Source organism: Apodemus sylvaticus, chromosome 9 (assembly GCF_947179515.1).
Source record: "Apodemus sylvaticus chromosome 9, mApoSyl1.1, whole genome shotgun sequence".
In the NCBI taxonomy this organism is placed as follows: Eukaryota; Metazoa; Chordata; class Mammalia; order Rodentia; family Muridae; genus Apodemus; species Apodemus sylvaticus.
The window spans coordinates 88,643,433-88,664,245 of NC_067480.1; the positions used below are offsets into that span (position 1 = coordinate 88,643,433).

The following is a 20,813-nucleotide window of genomic DNA, read 5'->3' on the forward strand; positions in this document are numbered from 1 at the left end:
GAGTCGTGATTGGGGGTGGGGGTGGGGCAGGAGATGAACCAGTTCCCACAGAGCCTGACAAAGTAGATCCTATAGCAATATATATACATATATATACATACATATATATATATGTATGTATGCATATGTTCTCCTTCCTCCTCCATCTCCCTTGGGTGTATTTAAATATTTCTCTCACTCTATGACCTTTCATTTCCTCCTAAGCCCAAGAGTATTCAGCTTCATAAAGAAACCCTGCATTTCCTTTATTTTGGTTGCTTAAAAGTCACTCAGGGAAGTGGTGTACATATTGGGAAAGCAACAACAGAGAGATACAACTGCCAGCAATTCAGTCATGTCATGAAGTTACTCAGACAAAGGAAGCAGCTAGAAGGTACCCTGTGATAGGTTGTGAACTTAGTTGTCAAGAGCATCATGAGACTGGCTTTGAAGAGATGCGATGTTGACTGATGTCTCTGGAAGAAGGGATGAGTATGTTGATCAACGTTGCTCCAGAGCAAACTGAGGCAGCCTTGCTTCCCTGACCTTCCCGGTTTTCCTAGAAGAGAAGGCTGTGCAGCCATCCTCTCCTTGGATCTAAGCTAAAACGCCCTTCACCTTAACTGAAAACTCCTGACAGTCAGTCGGGAGTGTCAAGGACAGATGGCTTTAACTTGTCTGAGAAGGTAATATCCTCTCTTAGTTGAGTGCAGACTCCTTATGAAATTAACATTATGCACCAGCAAAACTGTCTGATCATTCACAAGGTAGGTAGGTAGGAGGTCCTCCATATCCTTCTGGTGAGAATGAAGCTGAACTTTCTCAGGGCCAAGAATTCTGAGATACGGTCATAGAATCAGGCTCCAGATCCTGTGGATGAGTGTGTATGACCACATTGTCTATGCTCACTGTGGACAAGCTATGAGAACTGGCCTCAGACCTAGCAAACAAAGACTCTAATACAAGCTTTGGGGGCACGGGCTCTAAGCACCAACAATGTTCCTCTTTCCCTCCTAATTAAAGACCAAGTCCTACATCCTTCATTTTCATCCTAACTGGCCTTGCTTGAAAAGCCTTCTATTTCGACAATGATGTGGAGTTTCAGGATGGGGAGTGGAGGTAAGCCCATCTTGACATGGGGAGCAAAGATTGGCTGCTGATCCTATGTGGAAGTGAGGCATCTCAGATGTCTACTGCAGACAATGAATTTTAATTCTTGTCATATGTCCTTGTGTATAGAACCAAAAGCTCTGAGTGACAGGCCCAGCTACCCTGTGTGAGCATGCCCTAATAAACCCTCCCACACCCCCAACCAAAATAAATAAATAAATAAATAAATAAATAAATAAATAAATAAATAGAAAGAAAGAAAGCCATGTCTGTTTGCCTGGGGCTTGTTATTAAGACACCTTCTCAGCTTAAACACTTAAAAGCAAACCAAATGAAATAGCAATTAAGACTGAATTACCCTGTCTATCTCTGAGATGAGCCGGTGGGGCCAGCCAGCCCACCAGGTTTTGGGTTTTTTTTTCTTCATTTTTTCCCCCTTGCATAGGCAAGTTTGCTGATAAAACCTTGCAGAGCCTCTGTATTTTGAGCGTGTTGCTGTCACACACACACACACACACACACACACACACACACACACACACCACACACCTTCAAGACACTAGATAACTCAGTGGATCAGTCTAAATTTTGGATGAAGTATAACTCTAAAGCTGTTTGAAAGTTGAGAAACCTATCAAGAAAAGGAAATAGGTGTGTGTGTGTGTGTGTGTGTGTGTGTGTGTGTGTGTGTGTGTGTGTGTGTGTGTGTTTGTGTGCTGTCTCATTCCAGCATCTTCTTTGCAAAGAAGGTTCCTTAGGGGTAATGGTGTTAAAGTAACTGCTTCCGTTGTTGAATGGTCCACACTCCCACCTTCCAAGAGAGAGAGAGAGAAAGAGAGAGAGAGAGAGAGAGAGAGAGAGAGAGAGAGAGAGAGAGAAGAATAAAAAGCAAAACAAACAAAAACCCCACTGTTTACAAGAAAGGGAAAAAGAAAGAAAAATAGGAAAGGGGAAAACCAGGCTGGGTTGGGGAGTGAAAGACATTTACTTAATTGTGTAATATCTTCACACATCTTTATTCTCATACATTTTTCCAGTTGTTCCACTTCTTTGCAACAGAAATTTAGGACTGTCCATCATGATTATTTATCTTAAAAACTGCTTTTAAAATGTTAGCCACCACCTGGTGCTGCCTTTCAAGAAGGACGGACGAAGAACAAAAATTCAATGTAAATATGAGAAAAAAGGTATTGTTTTCAGTTGGAAGAAGGCAGACATCCCAACTGGGCAAGCCTGAGTCCAATGCCTGTTTGGGAAAAAAAAATCAGCTTTCAGCATCCAGGGAGTGGAACCAATAGGAACAAATGCCCAGTCATGTAAAAGAAAGGTTTAATTAATATATATTTCTGTCTGTAAGCTGCATGTATGGGGGTAGGTTTCTATCTTCACAATAAAAATGTGTAAATGCTCTCTGCAGAGATGCGTCCCCACCTCAGTTGGTATAGAAAAGCATGATAAAGGTTGTGGAAAATGGATAAAAATGTTGAAAGAACCCCCAGTTCCTTATTAGGCGAAGATACAATATTTATTCCTTGTCTCATGGGATAAATCTCTTCTGCCTATTGTCCTCCCCGTTCTCACTGCTGATGCTTAATTTTCAAAACTTCTATATTACCAAGGGACCTACGACATCAGCCAAAGAAATTCTCAGCAAGTACAAAATCTGTTCCAGGGAGCTGCTTTTGTGCAGAGGGAAAATTTTGTTCCTACAGGTTTTTAAGTGGGTACGAGGCAAGGAGCTATCTGATCCGGGCAAAACCATTACAGTTTAGATCTCTATCTACGGAACATTTTTTTCTTCCTTTAAAAAAATTGGAAAATACAAGAAGTTTTGGATTTTTTTTTCCTGATTCTTTTTTTGGAGGGGGAAATTGCATCGTAAGCTTTTGGAGAAACCCAACATGTCAACTACCTTTCCCGGACTAGTCCACGATGCGGAGGTATTATTACTTTTTTTTTGTGTGAGCGCGCGCGCGTGAGTGTGTGAGTGTGTGTGAGTGTGTGAGTGTGTGGCGGCGGCGGTGGTGGTGGCGGCGGTGGTGGCAGCTTCCCCTGCCTCTAATCTATATTGGACCGTTACGTTTAATTATAATCTGGCTTTCGGGAGAAGTTACGGAAGGGAACGGGAGAAAGTTCGTTATGACATCTGTCGCCAGGGAGGGCAACTCTCCTCCACTTAAGCACCATTTGCCCGTAATGAGGGAGAAAAATAATCCTAACAATAAGGGGGAAGAGGAAAAAGCTAGAGACACAGAAAGGATTCTCGGAAAAGCAAAGAAAGGGGACTGATGGGGGCCGGTAGGTGGATGTGGGGGATGGAGAAGAACGCAGCGCATTCCTTTCCGAAGGGGTTTATTCAAGGAATGGCACACATGTGGCTACGGAGACGAGCAAGTTGAACAATTTGCACGGACTGAGATTTATAATATATATGTATATATACATTTATAGTTATGGACGATGATCTTTTTTGAGCAGCCCAGGCTGAACACCTCTGCATGGCCAGGAGGCATTTCGGTACTAGGGTCTGGCTGGAGCGGTGAGGAGCGTCCAGCATTCTCTGTGTGTGGACTCTCCTGCTCCCCGAAGCCCCCAGTCACCTGCAAACCTGACTCCGACGCCTAGCTCCAAGGGTGTGAGTGTATGTGAGTGTGCGTGTCAGTGTGGGTGTCTATCTGTCTCTCTGTCTGTCTTTCTGTCAGTGTGTGACTGTCTGTGCATGTGTAATGTCGCCCGCACCTATATAGGGTGGGGGAATCCCCCCACCCCATCCGGCTCTCTCCACTGTGAAGACGAGGCCGCCCACCCCCAGTTCAACTGTTAGCTAAGTCTGCTTGGTGAAGGCACTTTCTGAGTCCGGCTGCTCTCCGGAGCCCAGCGCGCGCTCGCTCTCTCCTCCTAGGGAGAGTCCAGGAAAGCTCCCGACTCTGGGAGAGTAGCGCCTTGGTTGCAAAATGACAAACCTCAAGTTTTTCTGCTCTCCCCTTTCCCCCTCTTCCTTCCAGATACGTCACGACGGATCAAACAGCTACCGTTTGATGCAGCTTGGCTGCCTGGAGTCCGTAGCCAATTCCACGGTTGCCTATTCCTCCTCCTCTCCCTTAACTTACTCTACCACCGGCACCGAGTTTGCGTCCCCCTACTTCTCCACTAACCACCAGTACACCCCGCTCCACCACCAGTCCTTCCATTACGAGTTCCAGCACAGCCACCCGGCGGTCACTCCCGACGCCTACTCTCTCAACTCGCTCCACCACTCACAACAGTACTACCAGCAGATTCACCACGGGGAGCCCACCGACTTTATTAACCTGCACAATGCGCGGGCTCTCAAGTCCTCCTGCCTGGACGAACAGAGGCGGGAGCTGGGCTGCCTCGATGCCTACCGCCGCCACGACCTGTCCCTCATGAGCCATGGCTCTCAGTATGGAATGCACCCAGATCAAAGACTCCTGCCAGGGCCCAGCCTGGGGCTGGCCGCCGCGGGAGCCGACGACTTGCAGGTAAATAAGCGTGCAGCGGATTTGTCTGCGCCCTCCCCTTACCCTCCCCCTCCAGCTCTCGGGTAATGCTCCAGCTTTAAGTCTCTCTCTCTCATTCTCTCTCTCTCTCTCTCTCTCTCTCTCTCTCTCTCTCTCTCTCTCTCTCTCTCTCTCTTCACACATACACACACACACTCACACACGCGCGCGCGCGCGCACACACACACACACACACACACACTCACACGACTTAGAGAAAGTCATGAAATTACAGGAGGACTGTGCTCACTCGACTCGGTTCCTCTCATTGGATCAATAGCTGAGGCCCTTTCTGGAGCCAGTCATCGGGAAGTCTTTTGTGAATCTACATTTCTGACCCTGAGAAGATAGGTGTGTGAGATCAGTGGAGCTCGGTTTGAATGTAAAGGTCTCAAAATAAGATTCCTAAAAGCTGACGACCAATCAATTGTATCCTCAGTTTCCATAATTTGCAGGGTCTCCAGCGTTGGCCTAGACAGAACCTTTAGGGGAGTCTCGGGATGAGTGGTGGTGGTGGGGGACGTTATTTGTTCTCAGGAAATTGTCAGAATCATAAGCTTGAGCCAAAGTTTCACAAACATATCAGATTGTTGTGTCAAGCAAGTATCCGCAAATGACAGACAGCCTCAAAACAGCCCCAATAAAATAATCTGGACAATGTACCTCGCCAAGGTATAGCTGTGTTTTTCTGTGCCTGAGCATACAGGAGCTTGTACCCTGGCAGGATTCTTTCCCTTCAGGTCTTATGTAAGACGCAACTCATTATACTGTCAAAAATGAGTAAACAAAGGAAGGAAGACAAAGAAAGAAAAAGCAGGAAGGAGAAAAGGAAAGACAGGAGGATGAGAAGAAAGGAGAGGAAGGAGAGAGGGCAGAAACAAATTCAGACACTGTAGAGGCCACCACTTATTCAAATATCTTACTTCCTTCACACCGTTTCCACATTTGTTGCCAACAACAGAATGTTTAATTAAGTGACCCCATTGTCTTAAACACATCTCAAATCAATAAACCCCGAGATCTAGAGTAAAGAACCCAGAGGAGTCAAACTGGAACTTTCTTTTAGTGGAAAGCACATCTCTGATCGTGGCGAGTCCTTCCATTTTCTGTCTGCCCAATATCGGCCACCTCTTTCTCCTGAAAACTGGGGAGATATTCCAGGAGCACAACTTGGAGACAGAAGAGATCTCTTGTTGCGCACAGAATATCTTCCCTCCTCCTCTACCCCTGAGCAAGAGATTAATTTTAAATTAAAGTGAAAGCCCTTACAGTTCCAACAAAGAGCCAGAACTACAAGATTCATGCACAAGAAAAAAGATTTTACTACTTTAATGTTGACCTTATACACTTATAGTCACAAAATAATTATATACGCATAGGACATTTTTTTTCCCGCATTTTCTGCAGGATCCTCTTATGTCTCAGGAGGGGAAAAAATCTGCCATTCAGTGCCTAGCTCAACTAAAACCTATTTACTCCTTTTAATAGCCACGTCTGTTGCTGATTTTTTTGTATCTGTACAAATTTTTTTTCTGTGCTAAGCACAAAGCTGGGCATTTTTCAAAAGAGAGGATTAGAACATTTGCAAGCACCAGACAAAGGCAGAATCCTGTGCAAAAGGGCACCGTAGTTTATCCAATTTTCGACTTAGTGCCATTCAACTGGTCATTTATGCAATGTCATCTGACCAAACAACATGTTTTACTTACAGGGGTGGGGGGAGGTTTGTTAAGCGAAGAGACCAAGATTTGTTTCTTCTAAAAAAACAAGCATCTTAACAGTGCGCCAGAGAGAGGGAAAATAGTCCGCTTCCTTGGAGAGCTCCTTTTTCTTTACCTTTTACACTTGAAATCTCTCTTTAAAAATCTTCATTTCAGCCCATCTCTTATATATTTATTATTTCTTTTCTTTTGAATACTCTTGTTGGAGTAACATTACTCTCACCGAGGAAGGAAACACTTTAAGACACTTGATGAAACACTGTGGTGTGTGATGCCTGCACGTGCGGTCATAACGATTTCTGTAGGTGTGTGTCAGTGCATGAATTATAATATGTATGAACACTAGGACCAGCTTATAAATCAATAAAGTTATTCTACTCCTCTGGATGTACTTGGCAGAATGGAAAAGAAAGAACCACCGCGCTACATTTAAAACAAAAAGCGAGGAGGGAGTGTGGTGTGGGGAAAAACCTGTCTCTCTCCTTTTATTTCTTCCTTTTTAAAACATTCATCAGCATATGCCTCATTTCAAATGCAACAAATGTAAATATACTTTTCCCTGCACAGAATTTTAAGTGAAAGTCCAATGGTTTGGAGGGCGGTCTAAGTCTGTCTAACAGATGCAACCGGTCCTGTGGCTTCGGTTCCATCTTTGAGTCCCCTAAAAAGATTTGCTATGGCCAACAAAGGAAACTGTCACACCTTTTCCCATCACCGCTCTAATTTATGCTCAGGCTTCAAGTTTTTTTTTTTTTCATATTGATTTGATAATCACTTTAAGGCAGAACATTTAAAATAAGAAAGAGCTGGTGAGTAGGTTGAAAAGGGGGGTCTTACAGGCCTGCTTCAATACGGTGAAAATGGGGAGGCAAAAGGGAGCCAGGGCTGTAAAGGTTGTTTTGTAAAGTGGGTTTTTATTATGCACCGACTCTCTCCGCATTTACTTAACTCTTCACGGGCTGTTGGGTAGGTTAACACCCTTCAAGGCCTCTTTCATGTCCAATACCTCGTTTGTTTGTAAAGGAAAATGAGCTTTTAACACATTTTGATTCTGATGGGGGAAAAGACAGACACAGGGAGAAATTTTTATTTTTATTTTTTATTAAAAAATCAGTAAACCTTTTCTAGTTTTCCAGCTCAAATGATCACTTAGCACCTTGGGAACATAGGGATCAGGAGGGAGTGAACCTGAAGGTGTCTACTCCACCAGTCCCATTTTGGATAGGATTATGTGGTGCTCCTGCTTTGGGGGTAAATGGAGCCCTTATAAGATATTCTGATTCCCTCCATGTGATATTCTTCGTCCAAGCCTCCAATCCCAGACTTGACACTTAAGCTATAATTTTCTTCACCTAGAAAGTGGTGAACATGCACCTGTATATATGAGTCTCTGAGACTCAAAGTGCATCTCATCGTCTTATGCCCAAGTGAAAATCTCTTAAGCCTTCTAAAGTGTAATATTAGGGAGGGCTGTGAAATGCATACCTTAAGATGAATAGACCTTTTAGATTGTATGGTTTTGGGATATATATATATATATATATATACATATATATATATATATATATATATATATATATATATTCTGTTTGCTCTTAAGCTTGTTCCAACTCTGTGGTGTTTCGAATGGTCTCCTGAGAAGGGGTCAGGGGTAGGCTCGTCTGAAATACTTCACCCACATGGTCATGCCTATGATATTTGAATGCTTCTATTTCTTTTTTCCTTTCCTAAAGGGTTCTGTGGAAGCCCAGTGTGGGATTGTTCTCAATGGCCAAGGGGGAGTGATCAGAAGAGGTGAGTAGAAATACCTTGGCCTCAAATATTTGTCTCTAGACTGTTTCTTTGTTTTGGAGTTCCGGGGAGACTTGTAAATATCAGATTCTTTGTCTGATGATTAACAAAAGAATTATGTTAGTCAGTCTAGGTCCACGCAGGTGTATCTAAGTTAAAAGGCCTCCTTTCTTCCATTGACCCTTGAGTGCTGGATGAGCCCCACTAATGCTGGGAGCTCTCTACTCCTCACAGCAACAGCATCAAAGTTAGAGAGAAAATTACTGGGATTTAAAAAAAAAAAAGTTTTCACACTTCTTTCCCTTCACCCCTACCACACCCTGGAGCAGGATTTCTGGTTTCTTTTAGACCTAATGTGCCAGCCAAAGCCTGGGTGTTTGGGGTGACAGTGTTAGCTATGGGCCTTAAGGGATTCTGTGAAAGGCAGTATCACTAAGGCTTTCCAGGAGACTAATGAGTCACCAATATTGTAGCTGCCTTATTATTTTTTTTTGAAATGTCCAGAACATGTCTTTCTTTAAGGGAGGGTGGGAGGAGGAGGTAGTGTTAGTGTTAAGTGTACTGGATAAAGCTTTCTTGTTCCCATCTGTTGAGGAAAACATCTGAATCCAGAGAGTTACCCATAGCGTTGGAAAGGGGGGTTGAGGCGAGAGAAGAGAGCTGTTGCATTCAGCTGAGGCACTGAAGGGGGCTGTATCTCAGATGTTCCATTTTGACAAAAGGTTTTGAACTATGACATTCACAGGGCCTCAAGGCAGTACAGATTTTTTACTGGCTTTGCTGCTTAACTGTACCCGGAGCCTCTGAAGTTTATTTTTCTAGCATGCCCACTAACCCGAGGAGCGCATGAGGCAAGAGGCACCAGCTGTTATCCCAACTTCATAGGAATTAATAAGACAGCCTATTCACCAAAACTAATTCCTGCTTCAGGGCCGCAGTTGTCTCTAGTAACCAAAGTGCTAAACTTCTGATGGTACCAAATAACTGTCCATCTCCATTTCTTTAGCTGAAATGGTTAGCTGAATGATTTTCTTTTTGTGGGAGAGGAAATGAACTCTTTGAAAACAAATGGAATATTTTGTGTTGAAACACAGGTTTCATGACCCAGTATCCACTATAAACACTAAGAGAGAAAAGAAAGGATGTTTATCTTTTGGAACTTGGCTGCTCCAAAAGTGTGTGCCTGTACTGTGTGTCGAATTTAAAAGAATTACTCGAACCTGTTGTTTCATACTTTTGAGGCTTCAAAGCTAATTTTTAGCATCTAGATATCACTTCTTATAGATATTAAAAGAGGGGCTTTCCAGTCAGACTTGTATTCAGACATAATGAAATTACATGAAACAGAGTCAAGTTTTTAAGTGTCAAATTTAACTATTCATAACTTTTGGACAAATAAAACATATGCCGTGAAAGGGGGGTTGGGTAAGTCTTGCTGATTGGGGTCTGTTTGGAAGGAAAAACACTAAAGGTGAGGCCAAGCGCTCAGGGCGCACAGTCACCACCGTGGTGCTGAAGGACAGCGCCACTAATTAAGGAAGGAAGCCCGCTGCTAGGAGAGCGAGCTTTGTGCTGTGCTTAGTGTATTCAGGTTCCTACCTGCTAAAATACCTCTCCCAATGCTTGACTACCACATCCAAATGATTGTAGCACAGCTGACAGGATGAATTCCAGGTTGGGCGCTAGAACTGTAGGTGCTGTGGAGTCAATAAAATTTCCGGGGATGGCCTTTCATCTGGCCATTCTAGAGGAGCTAAACTTGAGGTATCTAAAAGATGGAAGTGCGCTCTTGACTTATCACATCTACGGAAGGGAAGTTCCTCGCGCGATGTTTTCTTGTTCTTGTACAATTCAGTACCTATTTGTTTCACCTATTTTAAACCAAGCGTTGACTGTTTAGGAAAAAAGTGCAATTCCCAAGGGAAAGGACCTGTAGCCCTCCACCTCTGAGTAATTCAGATCCGAACATCTGAGTACGCTTGTCCATTTTCACATGTCTTACAGGACAGGAGCAATCTGGGCTCTAGAGAGATAAGGGGGGGAGGGCAGGGGGTGTCGGGAGACCAAGGGGATTGTTGCTTGACTCTATAGCTATCAGTGTGCACAATTTCCAAATGGATAGCAAGGGCTTTTATATTTTGTCAGTGCTGACAAGTTCCCTCACTTCAAAATAGCCAGAAAACCCCTTCGCTTTATTACACGCAGAGAACTCTTAAATCAGTAACTCAGCTCCTCTCGGGTTCATCAGAAATAGAACATTTAAGAGTTAAGCTATTCCCTTCCCATCCCTCCTATGGTGACAAAATCTATTACTTTTCCGATCTAATCTGCACTTTACAGGCTGTCCTCTCTCAAAGCAATCTTTTTGCTCCCTCATTTTCTCTCTTTTATTAAGTTCTTAGATATGTTTACATTCCTGATTGATATCCAGCACTTACAATATTAGGAAAAACGTATTTACTTCTCAAGACACTCCCTCTCAGGGTCTACTTGGAGTAAAGATACTTGCCTGGTTGTGTTGCCTGAGAAAGAAGCTGGCCTGGCTTGCAGATGGGTGGAGAGATGGGGAGTCATTGGTCCCTAAATTTGTGGTAAAGAACAATTGTCATTTCTCAGACTCACTTTGTTAAATGTCAATTACATTTTTCCACTTGTAAACGAAGGCCTGATAGCCAAAAGATAATGTAGACCGACCAGTGAGGCAGCAGCGAGGTAATTACCACCCAGATAAAATATTTGCGGCCGCCTCGCAGGCCTAGCTCCCTGCGCGCTCACTCCCGGTTAATGGTGTGCGCGATTTTGCCCGCAGCTCCGCCGCTCCGACCATCAGAACCAATAATCTTTACTTTACCCTGCACTCCCGTATCGATAGCTTCTTTCGCCTCGGGCCTTGTCTTTGATATGTTAATATTTCTGAGTAACAAATTCTGCAGAGATCATATTAATGTTGTTCGTACAGGAGTGGAGCTTTGCCTTCGTTGAATATTCAGACAGTGGGTTTCAAAAGGCATCTCTCGAAGAAACGGGGCTTCTATTTACAGGAGTCGCCTATGTTTTTAATCATTAAAAAAAGAAAGAAAAGAGAAATAAAAAGAAAGACCCATTTCTTTTTTTCCTGGTGACTTTTCTGAGGCATCCTCGGGGCCCCTCCCTTTTGTCAGACACCCAAGCCCTTTTATTTCTCTCAGAGTATTTAATAATAAAATAATGATGAGGACCAAGACAGCGACTAAGCTAATCATGAATAGAGTCAGGGTGGAATCGCGATATGGGGTTCACTTGAATAAAGGGCCTCTAGCCTTCACTTACTGGAGGAAGGAAGATGAGAAAACTCAGAATTCCTGGATGTGGGTGGAAAGTGACATTTTGGCCCTGATTTCTTTTGTGAAATCCGGATGGCAAACTAAAAAAAAAAAAAAAAAAAAAAAAAAAAAAAAAAAAAAAAAAAAAAGGTGGGGGGGGATGAATAAAGTGTAGAGGGGCAGCGCCCTTGTTTCGCTTTGTGATCATCTTGCCTTACAGCCCCAGGCTAATTTCCAAAGCTTAAATACCGCTATAGCCTCTGGGCCAGGCAGAGAGAGAACCCCACCGGCCACTTGCAGTCAGGAGCACTTTCCCAATTGCCCTCGGCTACACAAAATACAAACTACTTTGAATCAAAACATTTGGGGGGAATTAATATGATTTGAACTCTGCACGTTTTAAGGGAGCTGGAGTGTATCAGATCTCTGAGGTGAGTGGCTGGCCAGGACTGAGGCGTTTATACTGACGCGCAAACGGTGTCCGATCTGATTTAATTCTTTTTCAAAAGGCAGCTTCAGCTTCAGACTCCCTTTCTACAAAAAATGGATAGGACGGAACTGACACTTTTTTTGTGTGTGTGGCCCTCAAGGTGATTGGCTTGCTCCTCCTCCTCCTCCTCCTCCTCCTCCTCCTCCTCCTCCTCCTCCTCCTCCTCCTCCTCGCAGACTCCTTGCTTTGGTTTTTTTAGTACTCCCCCGGGCCTTTGGTTGGACCTTAGGGTCACTCCTTCTAGCAGCTTTCAGAGGGAGCAAAACAGAAGGTAGCTTACTCTCTCCTTTCCTTTGTCAACATCCCATCCGTGAGTCGCTGCCCTGAATCCCTTGTAGTTATGCTGGCTCAAACTCATCCATCGCTTTGGTTCTTCAACCCTTTCGAGTGAAAATAGAGCAGATGACACACTGGAAATTTCATCCAACTCCTTAATGCTAAAATGCACGTACTTGAATTCAATCTCTTTTCCGCGACCTCCAAAAATGCATGCACCAAAGAATCTAAAAGCACGGTTGGTTTGTTGCCTAGTTAAAAAGGTTCTTTGGTACCTCCTCCTCCTCCTCCTCCTCCTCCTCCTCATCCTCATCCTCATCCTCTTTCTCCTCCTCCTTCTCCTCCTCCTCCTTCCCCTTGCTGCCTACTAGTTCTGTCCGGCTTGGGAAAATCACCAGGACCCAAAGTACTTCATGCTTTGGGGACTCCTAATGAATCCCTGAATCCCTATGCACACACCAGGACACACTATGAGACAGCAGCGGATCTATCTGGTACCCAGTTGCCTCTCTTTTGTTTTGCTGGAATGTAGCACTGGCTCCGGAAATAAGCTACAGTTATTTGATGTAGTAACACCTGTAATCACACAGACTTGGTTGGGAACTGCACATTTCGCTGCTAACACACCCTTAAAGGCCTGTGAAATGGGAGCTAAGTCCCCACCTCTGCGCTGTTTGAATACAATTAATATCAGCTGCCATGGGGGGAGGGGCTTTCCACAGGCAGGGGCACAGAGTTGGTAAAGGGAGAGAGGCTAGAGGGGGAAAACAGCCCAAAAAGATCCTACCCTACCTATCGGACAAGAGTACCTGGAGGAAATGAAACCGCAAAACAAACAGGAACAGGAAACTCTTGTAACCGCTTACACATTTTTAATGTGTCAAGAAAAAAAAAAAAAGAGCGATCACTGGAGATGAAGAAGGGGAGGAAAAATCCCTACCGTTTGTATTTCTTTCATTTGAATTGTAAACATCTGTTTGGCTGTAAGGCGAACAGAACATTTATTTCAGCTCCTAAGATTTAGTCTAATTATGTCAACACCAACGTTTGGCAGAGTGGAGGTGCTGAGGTGCTATGACTTTGAGAGTTGCACGCTGAGGCCTTGGGAACTGAAGCAGGCTAGGAAGTATTAATCACACCTGCAGAGGCTCCAGGGAGCCCCCGTAGCACAACTGGGTGTGTTTTTAGGGATGGCGGTGGGGTAGAAACTCCTTGGAGAAAACTACTGCTTTTTGCTCTGCTCTAAAAGTCTGGGATGAGAAGAGGTTTATAGCGCTTACCTTTCCATTAGGTTTGTGGTACAAACTACACTGATCCTGTGATGTGGCAGCTGTTTACCCCAGAGCTGATAACGGGTACCATTACTCAGGCCCGCTGAGTATGCATCTGTTCACTTCCTGTGACACCTCATCAGCTAGAGAAGGAAGCAGAACAGGTGTGATCACTTTCACTTTTCAAAGATATGGATTAAAGAAGGAAGGGGTGTTCTCCAAGCTAGTAGGCCAAGTTCATTCTTGTCACCACTGGGTTTTTTTTTTCTACCAATCTATGGTCTTAAGGCAGAAGGACAGATCCCCCAGGTTAACCAAGAGAAATGCAACTCCAGCCTTCTTCAAGCTGTTCAGGATCTTCCAGAGTATGAAGGACATTTAAACCTGTGTTGTTCTGTACCAGGTGTGCTAAGAATTTTGGTTTGGCTAACTTCTTTCTGGTACTTTGACGGAACTCTTTTCTTTCTTTCTTTCTTTCTTTCTTTCTTTCTTTCTTTCTTTCTTTCTTTCTTTCTTTCTTTCTTTCTTTCTTTCTTTCTTTCTTTCTTCCTTCCTTCCTTCCTTCCTCTCTCTCTCTCTCTTTCTTTCTTTCTTTCTTTCTTTCTTTCTTTCTTTCTTTCTTTCTTTCTTTCTTTCTTTCTTTCTTTCTTTAAAAGGAGGTCCTAGACAAGTGTTCTTGAGATAATTCTTGACTGCTTATGTAGTTACTCATTAGAATTTACAGATTCCTAAGAAACAAGTCTCTCCAAATTTTCAAGCACTGGCCTCTGCAAAAATATTGCTTTTCTATGTACTTTGCTTCTCTATGGGGAGGATGGATGAGAACTCCAGGAAGTTCTGCATAATCTATCTGGCTCTGTCAACAAAGTCATCCCCAGCTAGATTGCTGAACAGAAAAATCAGTATTTCCCAATATCTGTAAGAGCTGAGAGAGCCCTCAGAGGCACCAGGATGACCTTGGGGAGGGGCAACCAGAATGACTACTGTTAATGGCTTGCTGAGATCCACTTCTGATTGTCCTATTTTCTCATGAACACCATTGGTCTCAGTTCCCTTGGCTAGGTTCTACAACATCACTATTTCCCTTACAAATACAACACCCTGGTTATCATGACTTTTTTTTTTTGTCTGCTGTCCTGAAAAATAACCTACTAGGAAGAAAGATATTAGGTTCCCCAAGTCGATGTAAACTCTACAAGTTGCCCAGTCTTTAGCCAGAATAAGAGAGTTCCCCAAGGCTGCCACGATGCCACGTATCAAAGCAACAGAAATTCCCTTTAAAGATTCCGTGACATAAAAAATAAAAGAGTCTAGAGTTGATGGATAATCCTGAATACAAAATAAATCCTTGAGGCAATTTGTGTGTGCATAAAGCATATTCTTAATATGCAGCCTGTGTAACTTACCTAATACATGCCTATTTTAGTATAAGCCAGAAGCCCAACATGGATGGGGGAGCAAAAACACTCAGGGTCTGTAGAGTTCACAGATGGCTAGGTAGGTTACCCAGAGGATGTGCTGGGAATGGATAGTTGCATTTAACCAAGCCAAAGGGTGATAGATTCTGAATGCAGGCAAAACTAGATTTAACTCATAATGTGTAACTACTTTTTTCTCTCTAAATTTGGTTTCTAACCAACGGATTCCTAAGTATAGGAAAAGTCTGAAATTGTGTGGTCCCCCACATTCCTAACAGGAAAACAAAAAAATGCTCAGATATTTGAGACCAATTCTTTAAGATTCCTCTTTCCAGATACTGGCTGCTGTATAAGGAGAGATGCTTGGTGTTAGGATCTATGTCTGCTTCTGATTCACAGTGACTGGAGGAGGCAGAGGCCCTTTTTTAGGAAAAGAGTAGATGGATGTTGTATATTCACATTTATTTTTTATTGAAATTACCTTAATTTTCTGAGCCTTCTGTTCATTCAACTTCTGAGAGGCGACTCTCATTTCTTTTTAAAGATACTTTGTATCTATAAGAACAAAGTACAATAATCAATGAAAGTGAATAAGTGGCTAGGCAAGAATCTGTGAAATTTTACTAGCATTTTTACTATTCCTATTGCTTTTGAAACCCTGTAGAAATTCAAATTGGGGAAGAATTAGTAAGTTTGCACATTTATAGCTGTTAATGGAGATAGTTTACAATTTTTGACTCTAAGGCAGGGACTTTAGTGTTACAATCGACAGACCTACGGCACCTCTGAGCTGTTAAAACCCATAGCTTGTTTCCAGAAAATGGCATGAGGAATTTGTTGGAATGGACAGAAGATTTAGCCAAGGATGCCATGACATTGTATCTTCCCTCTTTTATATCGGTGAAACACTGGGGCTTATAAACTATTTCAAAATCATTAAGGTGGGGAAGACCTTCAACTACTGGCAATTCCAAACAGAACTTAGGTAAGAAGCACGGGCAACTTCTCAGTGGCTATACTACTGAAAGGACTATAATCCATTCCCCAGCACCCATTAGTCAACAATATTCATGAACTGCTCCCTTGCCCATACTCCGGTGTATCACACCCTATCTTTGCTCATGCAAGCAACCACAAATAAACATTAAATTCAAAGGGTAACACAGAGAGAGTAGAGAAGGGAGAAAGAGAGGAGGAAGGTAATGGGGGAAAATGACTAAAATTCATTATGAATGTGGATGCAACTGTCAAAGAAAACAATATTAGAAAAAGAGAGCAAAACATGAGTCCTTGTGAAGCAGCTAGGAAGAATCCTAAACATCACAGGAATGGAAATATTTTAATAGTCTTTCTTCCAGGTAGGGATCCTTTTACATATTTTCATGTTCTTCCAGGTCTTCTTAGGTGACATGTCCAGCGGACACCACTGAGACTGACAATCAGAAAGAGGTCCCTTGTTGTAACTGCTTTCTCTGTGTTTATTGGTAGAAGATAATAGGGGCATATTCTAGTCCAGTACTTCTCAGACTCTAATGGGTATGAGCACCACTTGGCTCTCTTTGAAATATAGATTGCAGATCAGGAACCAAGATGGGATCTAAGGCCCCACACTTGGTACAAGTTTCTTCCTTGAAATCCGATATAGATTTCACTCCTAGGAAATGTATTTTGGACAAACCTCATCTGTATTTCTCCTTTTCTAATTGTGGAATCCTCACTTCCTTTCCCTCATAGTGAAATTTCTGGGCAAGTAACATAAGCTTACCTACAACGAATGCGAGAAAATGAAAAAAATGCATGCTCAGAAAAGACAGTTTGAAGGGATAGAGAGGTGGCTTCACACTCTCACACAAGACCTGGATTCCTTTCCAGCACCCACAGGAAGCAGCTCACAATTCCTGTGACTCCCACTTCACAGCATCTGACACCCTCATCTCGCCTTCTCAGAACACATTGCAGAAAATCAGAAACTCTTTTTTTTTCCTTAAAAAAAAAAAAGACCCAGGAGGTAATGGTGCACACCTTTAATCCCAGCACTTGAGAGGCAGGGGCAGGCAGATCAAGGCTACACAGAGAAACCCTCTCTCAAAAGAAAACCACACCAAATCAAACCAACCAGACACACAACCGAACAAGAGGAAAGAAAAGAAGAAAAAAGAAACGGGGAAAACCCGTTTTGAATGTGAATTTGGCAATGAACCCTGAACTGTGCCAAATTCACTGTGCCCTCAGTGATCTTGGAGTAATCGAAGGTAGCCTTACATGCTAATATCATAAACCCATCATCTTTGTATGGTAGGTTTTGGCCAAGGGTTTTTGTGGCAAGTTAGAGTATTATGAAACAATGACCAGTCTTCGTTGAGTCTCCAGGTGTGTTTTTGTCAGTGGGAGCTGCCATAGGTTAGGAAATGGAGTATGCTATTTCTATGGGAAGGTAAGGCTCAAGAGGCTCTGGCAAACTTGGAGATAGAGATCTCCTACTCCAGTTAGAGTTATCGTGGCAAAATGTTCCTGCGATGCTTCTCTTAGTACTTACGGATGCCCTGCAGCCTCGAGGCAGTGGTGAAGCAGCCATCATGAGCACATTAGTCCCATTTAACACAGGTAACTAGCTAACACTAGACGTTATCCTGCATTTGATGCCTGGGTTGACAGTGCCGATGGAAGTATGCTGCCCAGATTTGACAGGATCGTCACCTGCATTTCTAGCGATGAGCAGGTGATTTATGTTAGTGTAAATAAAGGTTGGTGAAGGTAGAAGTCAATTTATAAACATTTAGGGAAAAGAAAAGCATATGTCACAGGTTTCTGTCTCTTCTGTGTATGTGCACAAGTACATGTAACTGTGAAGCAACAGCAATCACTTTTCTGAGGTTACGTCTGGATTTGGGGGCATTAATGTGCAGATGTGTTCCTTGATGTAATAATGTTAGAATTAACACTATAGATGAGACCTATGTTCTAGAGGGTTCTGATTGTGTCTGGAATGACATTGGTACACATAGATTCGTTTTCTGTGTGATACACAACATCCTGATCAGTACTTGGAGGGATATCTTCTGAGTACCTTGATGTAAGTAGTAGATAACCATACCTGTTGCCACACATCTCTTGATATGGCCTGCTTCTCAGAGAGCTGTCCTTTTTCACTCTTACTAACATATGCATTTTTCCCTCCCAAGGTGGCACCTGTGTGGTCAACCCCACAGACTTGTTCTGCTCAGTTCCTGGTCGCTTGTCTCTTCTCAGTTCTACTTCCAAATATAAGGTGACCATTGCTGAGGTAAAGAGGCGTCTCTCACCACCGGAGTGCCTCAATGCTTCACTTCTGGGAGGCATTCTGAGGAGGTAAGCCAGAACCTCGAGTCCTGCCACCCTGTCTCTGGTCACGGAGCTGGTATCACTCCATCTTTTTATCTTCTATTGAGTGTGGTATCCCCTGAGAGGTCAAGCCCTCTCACAATTTCTCCTAAGTGTTGTCTAACCAAATTTGATTTTTATTTGATTTTGGACAGAGCAAAATCCAAGAATGGTGGTCGTTGCCTGAGAGAGAAACTGGACAGACTTGGCCTAAACTTGCCCGCTGGACGACGGAAAGCGGCCAATGTTACCCTGCTCACTTCTTTAGTTGAAGGTATGACTTTCACGTTCCTCGGGGAAATACTGAAACCCTGGTTACAGTGATACCAGCCTTGGTTAATTTTACTGTTTTACAGCAGGTCTGTTAAGGGTTATAGTTAACAATTTTAGGAAAAATTCCTGATTAATTTTTACAATGATTAACTTTGCCTCAGTAGAAAATATAGCTACTTCATGGGATCAATCAATTGCCTTCCTGATCTTGGCAATCATAGGGAAGACAGAATAAAGCAATGGGAGATGTGTGATACTTCTCCAAGCATTTCTTGGACAACAGCAGCAAAAACCTAGTCACAGTCTTTTCATCTCATTATTAGCTAGGGTTTGAATGAATCTAATTTAATTCATTGCAACCTGGTACAAGATCCATGGGATAAACAACCTTAGGCTGATAGCGTTATTGGGCCTGAAAGCCAATTGTATTAAACACTATAGACAATTTTGACAGGGCCTCACTATGTAGCTCTAGCTGATTTGGAACTCAGAGAACTATCTGCTTCTGAATCCCAAATACTGGCATTAAAGGTGTGGACCACCATCCCTAGAAGTTTGTAGATAATCTTAAAGCACATTGAAATTCATGCCTCTGAGAGGGTAAACTCTGATTTGGGCAGAGTTTGAAATTAGGGAGTACTATGTACAGGGTGATGGAAACATACTGCCAAGAGTTGCTGTTTCTCTCAGATTTCCCCCCTTTTGTTTCTTCTGAATGGACTAAACTGTACATTTTCATAAATTCTTTTCCTAAGGAGCAGCTTCCTGGGGTTTTGAATTCCAGAGGAAAGCTCTTCAAAAAAAAAAAATCTAGAATGCCATTGTTTTAAAGATAGATGGTGGGTGGCTTCCTTCCCATGACAAATGTTCTAAAAACACATCTGTGAGACTTTCAGTTCATCAATTAGCATCTGTGTATGGGGTCTATGGGGTGTGGGGAATGAAAATAAGTTATCACACTGACTTTTCTCATACTCTAAGTGTGAAGCATCTATTTGTGTAACACTAAGAATTTCTATGATCTGAGCCAGACATTGAACACACAATAGGAATCTAGCATAGGAGAGACTGGTAGGAGGCCAGCCGGAACTACGTAGTTAATTCCAGTATACCTCTGGTTTCTGAGCAAACTATTTTAACAAAACAAACAAACAAAACAAAACTTAAGGGAAAGTATATTGACTGTATTCTTAACATTGTTCTTGACAAAAATAGCTTTGCTAACTTCGTTATCAATAATTGTCTTTGCTTTTGTTTCATTAGCTGGTTTTGCTTTTGTTTGGTTCAGTGTTTTAAGGCAAGGTTCATGGTATAGGAAACATTAGCTGGAAACATCAATCCTCCTGCTTTGACCTCCTGAATGATTAGATTATAGGTATCCATCAGCCAGCTCAGCCTTGTAGGAGTTAACTTTTCTCCACGCCTTAACCATAATAGCAACAGCAACCACAGCAATAAGACTTTGGCAGCTGAGGTTAATCAATTTAATCAAAGTTTCTTTGAAAGGGTGACCATAAATCTAGACTCTGGAGTGGTCCAAAAACTTTGGAGTTCTGAATTATTTTGTGTTTAAAATTTCATGTTAGAGATGTTCAAGTAGTAATTTCATGCAGGTATTTTAAAATCTGAAAAGGAGCTTCCACCATCCACGACACTGTGGCCTTGAGCATGGTGGATAAAGGAGAGTTGACCTGTGGCTTATCCTGAGGTTTGTGTCTGCTGCTGCTGAAAGCTTATCTGTGATACAGGTATCTTACTTATTATCTACTCTACGTGCTGACAGAGTAGAGCAAGGTTAAACAAAACAAAACAAAGCAGAAAGGGACTAATTACGAACTAAAATGGATGTACCTTCCTGGTCATTTTTAAGAGAAACTGTTTTTACCTATCTATTTCTTACTTTTGTTTGTCAAGACAGTGTTTCTTTGTAGCCCTGGCTGTCCTAGAACTTCTCTGTAGGCCAGTCTGGTCTCAAACTCAGATCTGACTGCCTCTGTTTCCAGAGTGCTGAGATTAAAGGCATGTGGCACCTTCACCTGGCTTGAGGGACTTTTTTAAAAAGAGAAAACAATTAGCTGTGATACCACGGGTTTAAGAATCACATAAATGACAGACTGTAGCTTGCTCATTCCCTCCCAGAAAGTCTCAAGCTATTTTCTTATCTTAAAATGTCTATTCACTTTCTCTTTTTAATTTTAAAATTTATTTATTTTTATTTGATGCCTATGAGTGTCTTGCAGGAATGTATATGTATGTAGTGTGTGTGGGTGGTTTGGTACCTGGCGAGATTATAAGAGGGCA

At 42.7% G+C, this 20,813-nt stretch overlaps 1 protein-coding gene and 1 long non-coding RNA gene across 3 annotated transcripts in view; one reads left to right on the forward strand and one right to left on the reverse strand.

The window, feature by feature from the left end:
* The first annotated feature begins 2,990 nt into the window (after window positions 1-2,990).
* Tfap2d (transcription factor AP-2 delta) overlaps window positions 2,991-20,813 on the forward strand; it is a 56,545-nt gene continuing 38,722 nt past the window's right edge. The window contains exons 1-5 of one of the 2 annotated variants that reach the window (XM_052193383.1): window positions 2,991-3,029; window positions 4,095-4,592; window positions 8,065-8,125; window positions 18,062-18,227; window positions 18,395-18,513. In XM_052193383.1, the coding sequence (XP_052049343.1) occupies window positions 2,991-3,029; window positions 4,095-4,592; window positions 8,065-8,125; window positions 18,062-18,227; window positions 18,395-18,513 (883 nt within the window). Of the gene's footprint in view, window positions 3,030-4,043; window positions 4,593-8,064; window positions 8,126-18,061; window positions 18,228-18,394; window positions 18,514-20,813 lie in introns of those variants that run through there. The other variant, XM_052193382.1, reaches the window with a different exon arrangement.
* LOC127692785 (uncharacterized) lies at window positions 12,202-15,422 on the reverse strand. Its single transcript, XR_007979522.1, has 3 exons — window positions 15,361-15,422; window positions 13,471-13,604; window positions 12,202-12,294 (listed from the first exon to the last, which is right to left on the reverse strand). It is a non-coding gene; the product is annotated as an uncharacterized LOC127692785 (long non-coding RNA).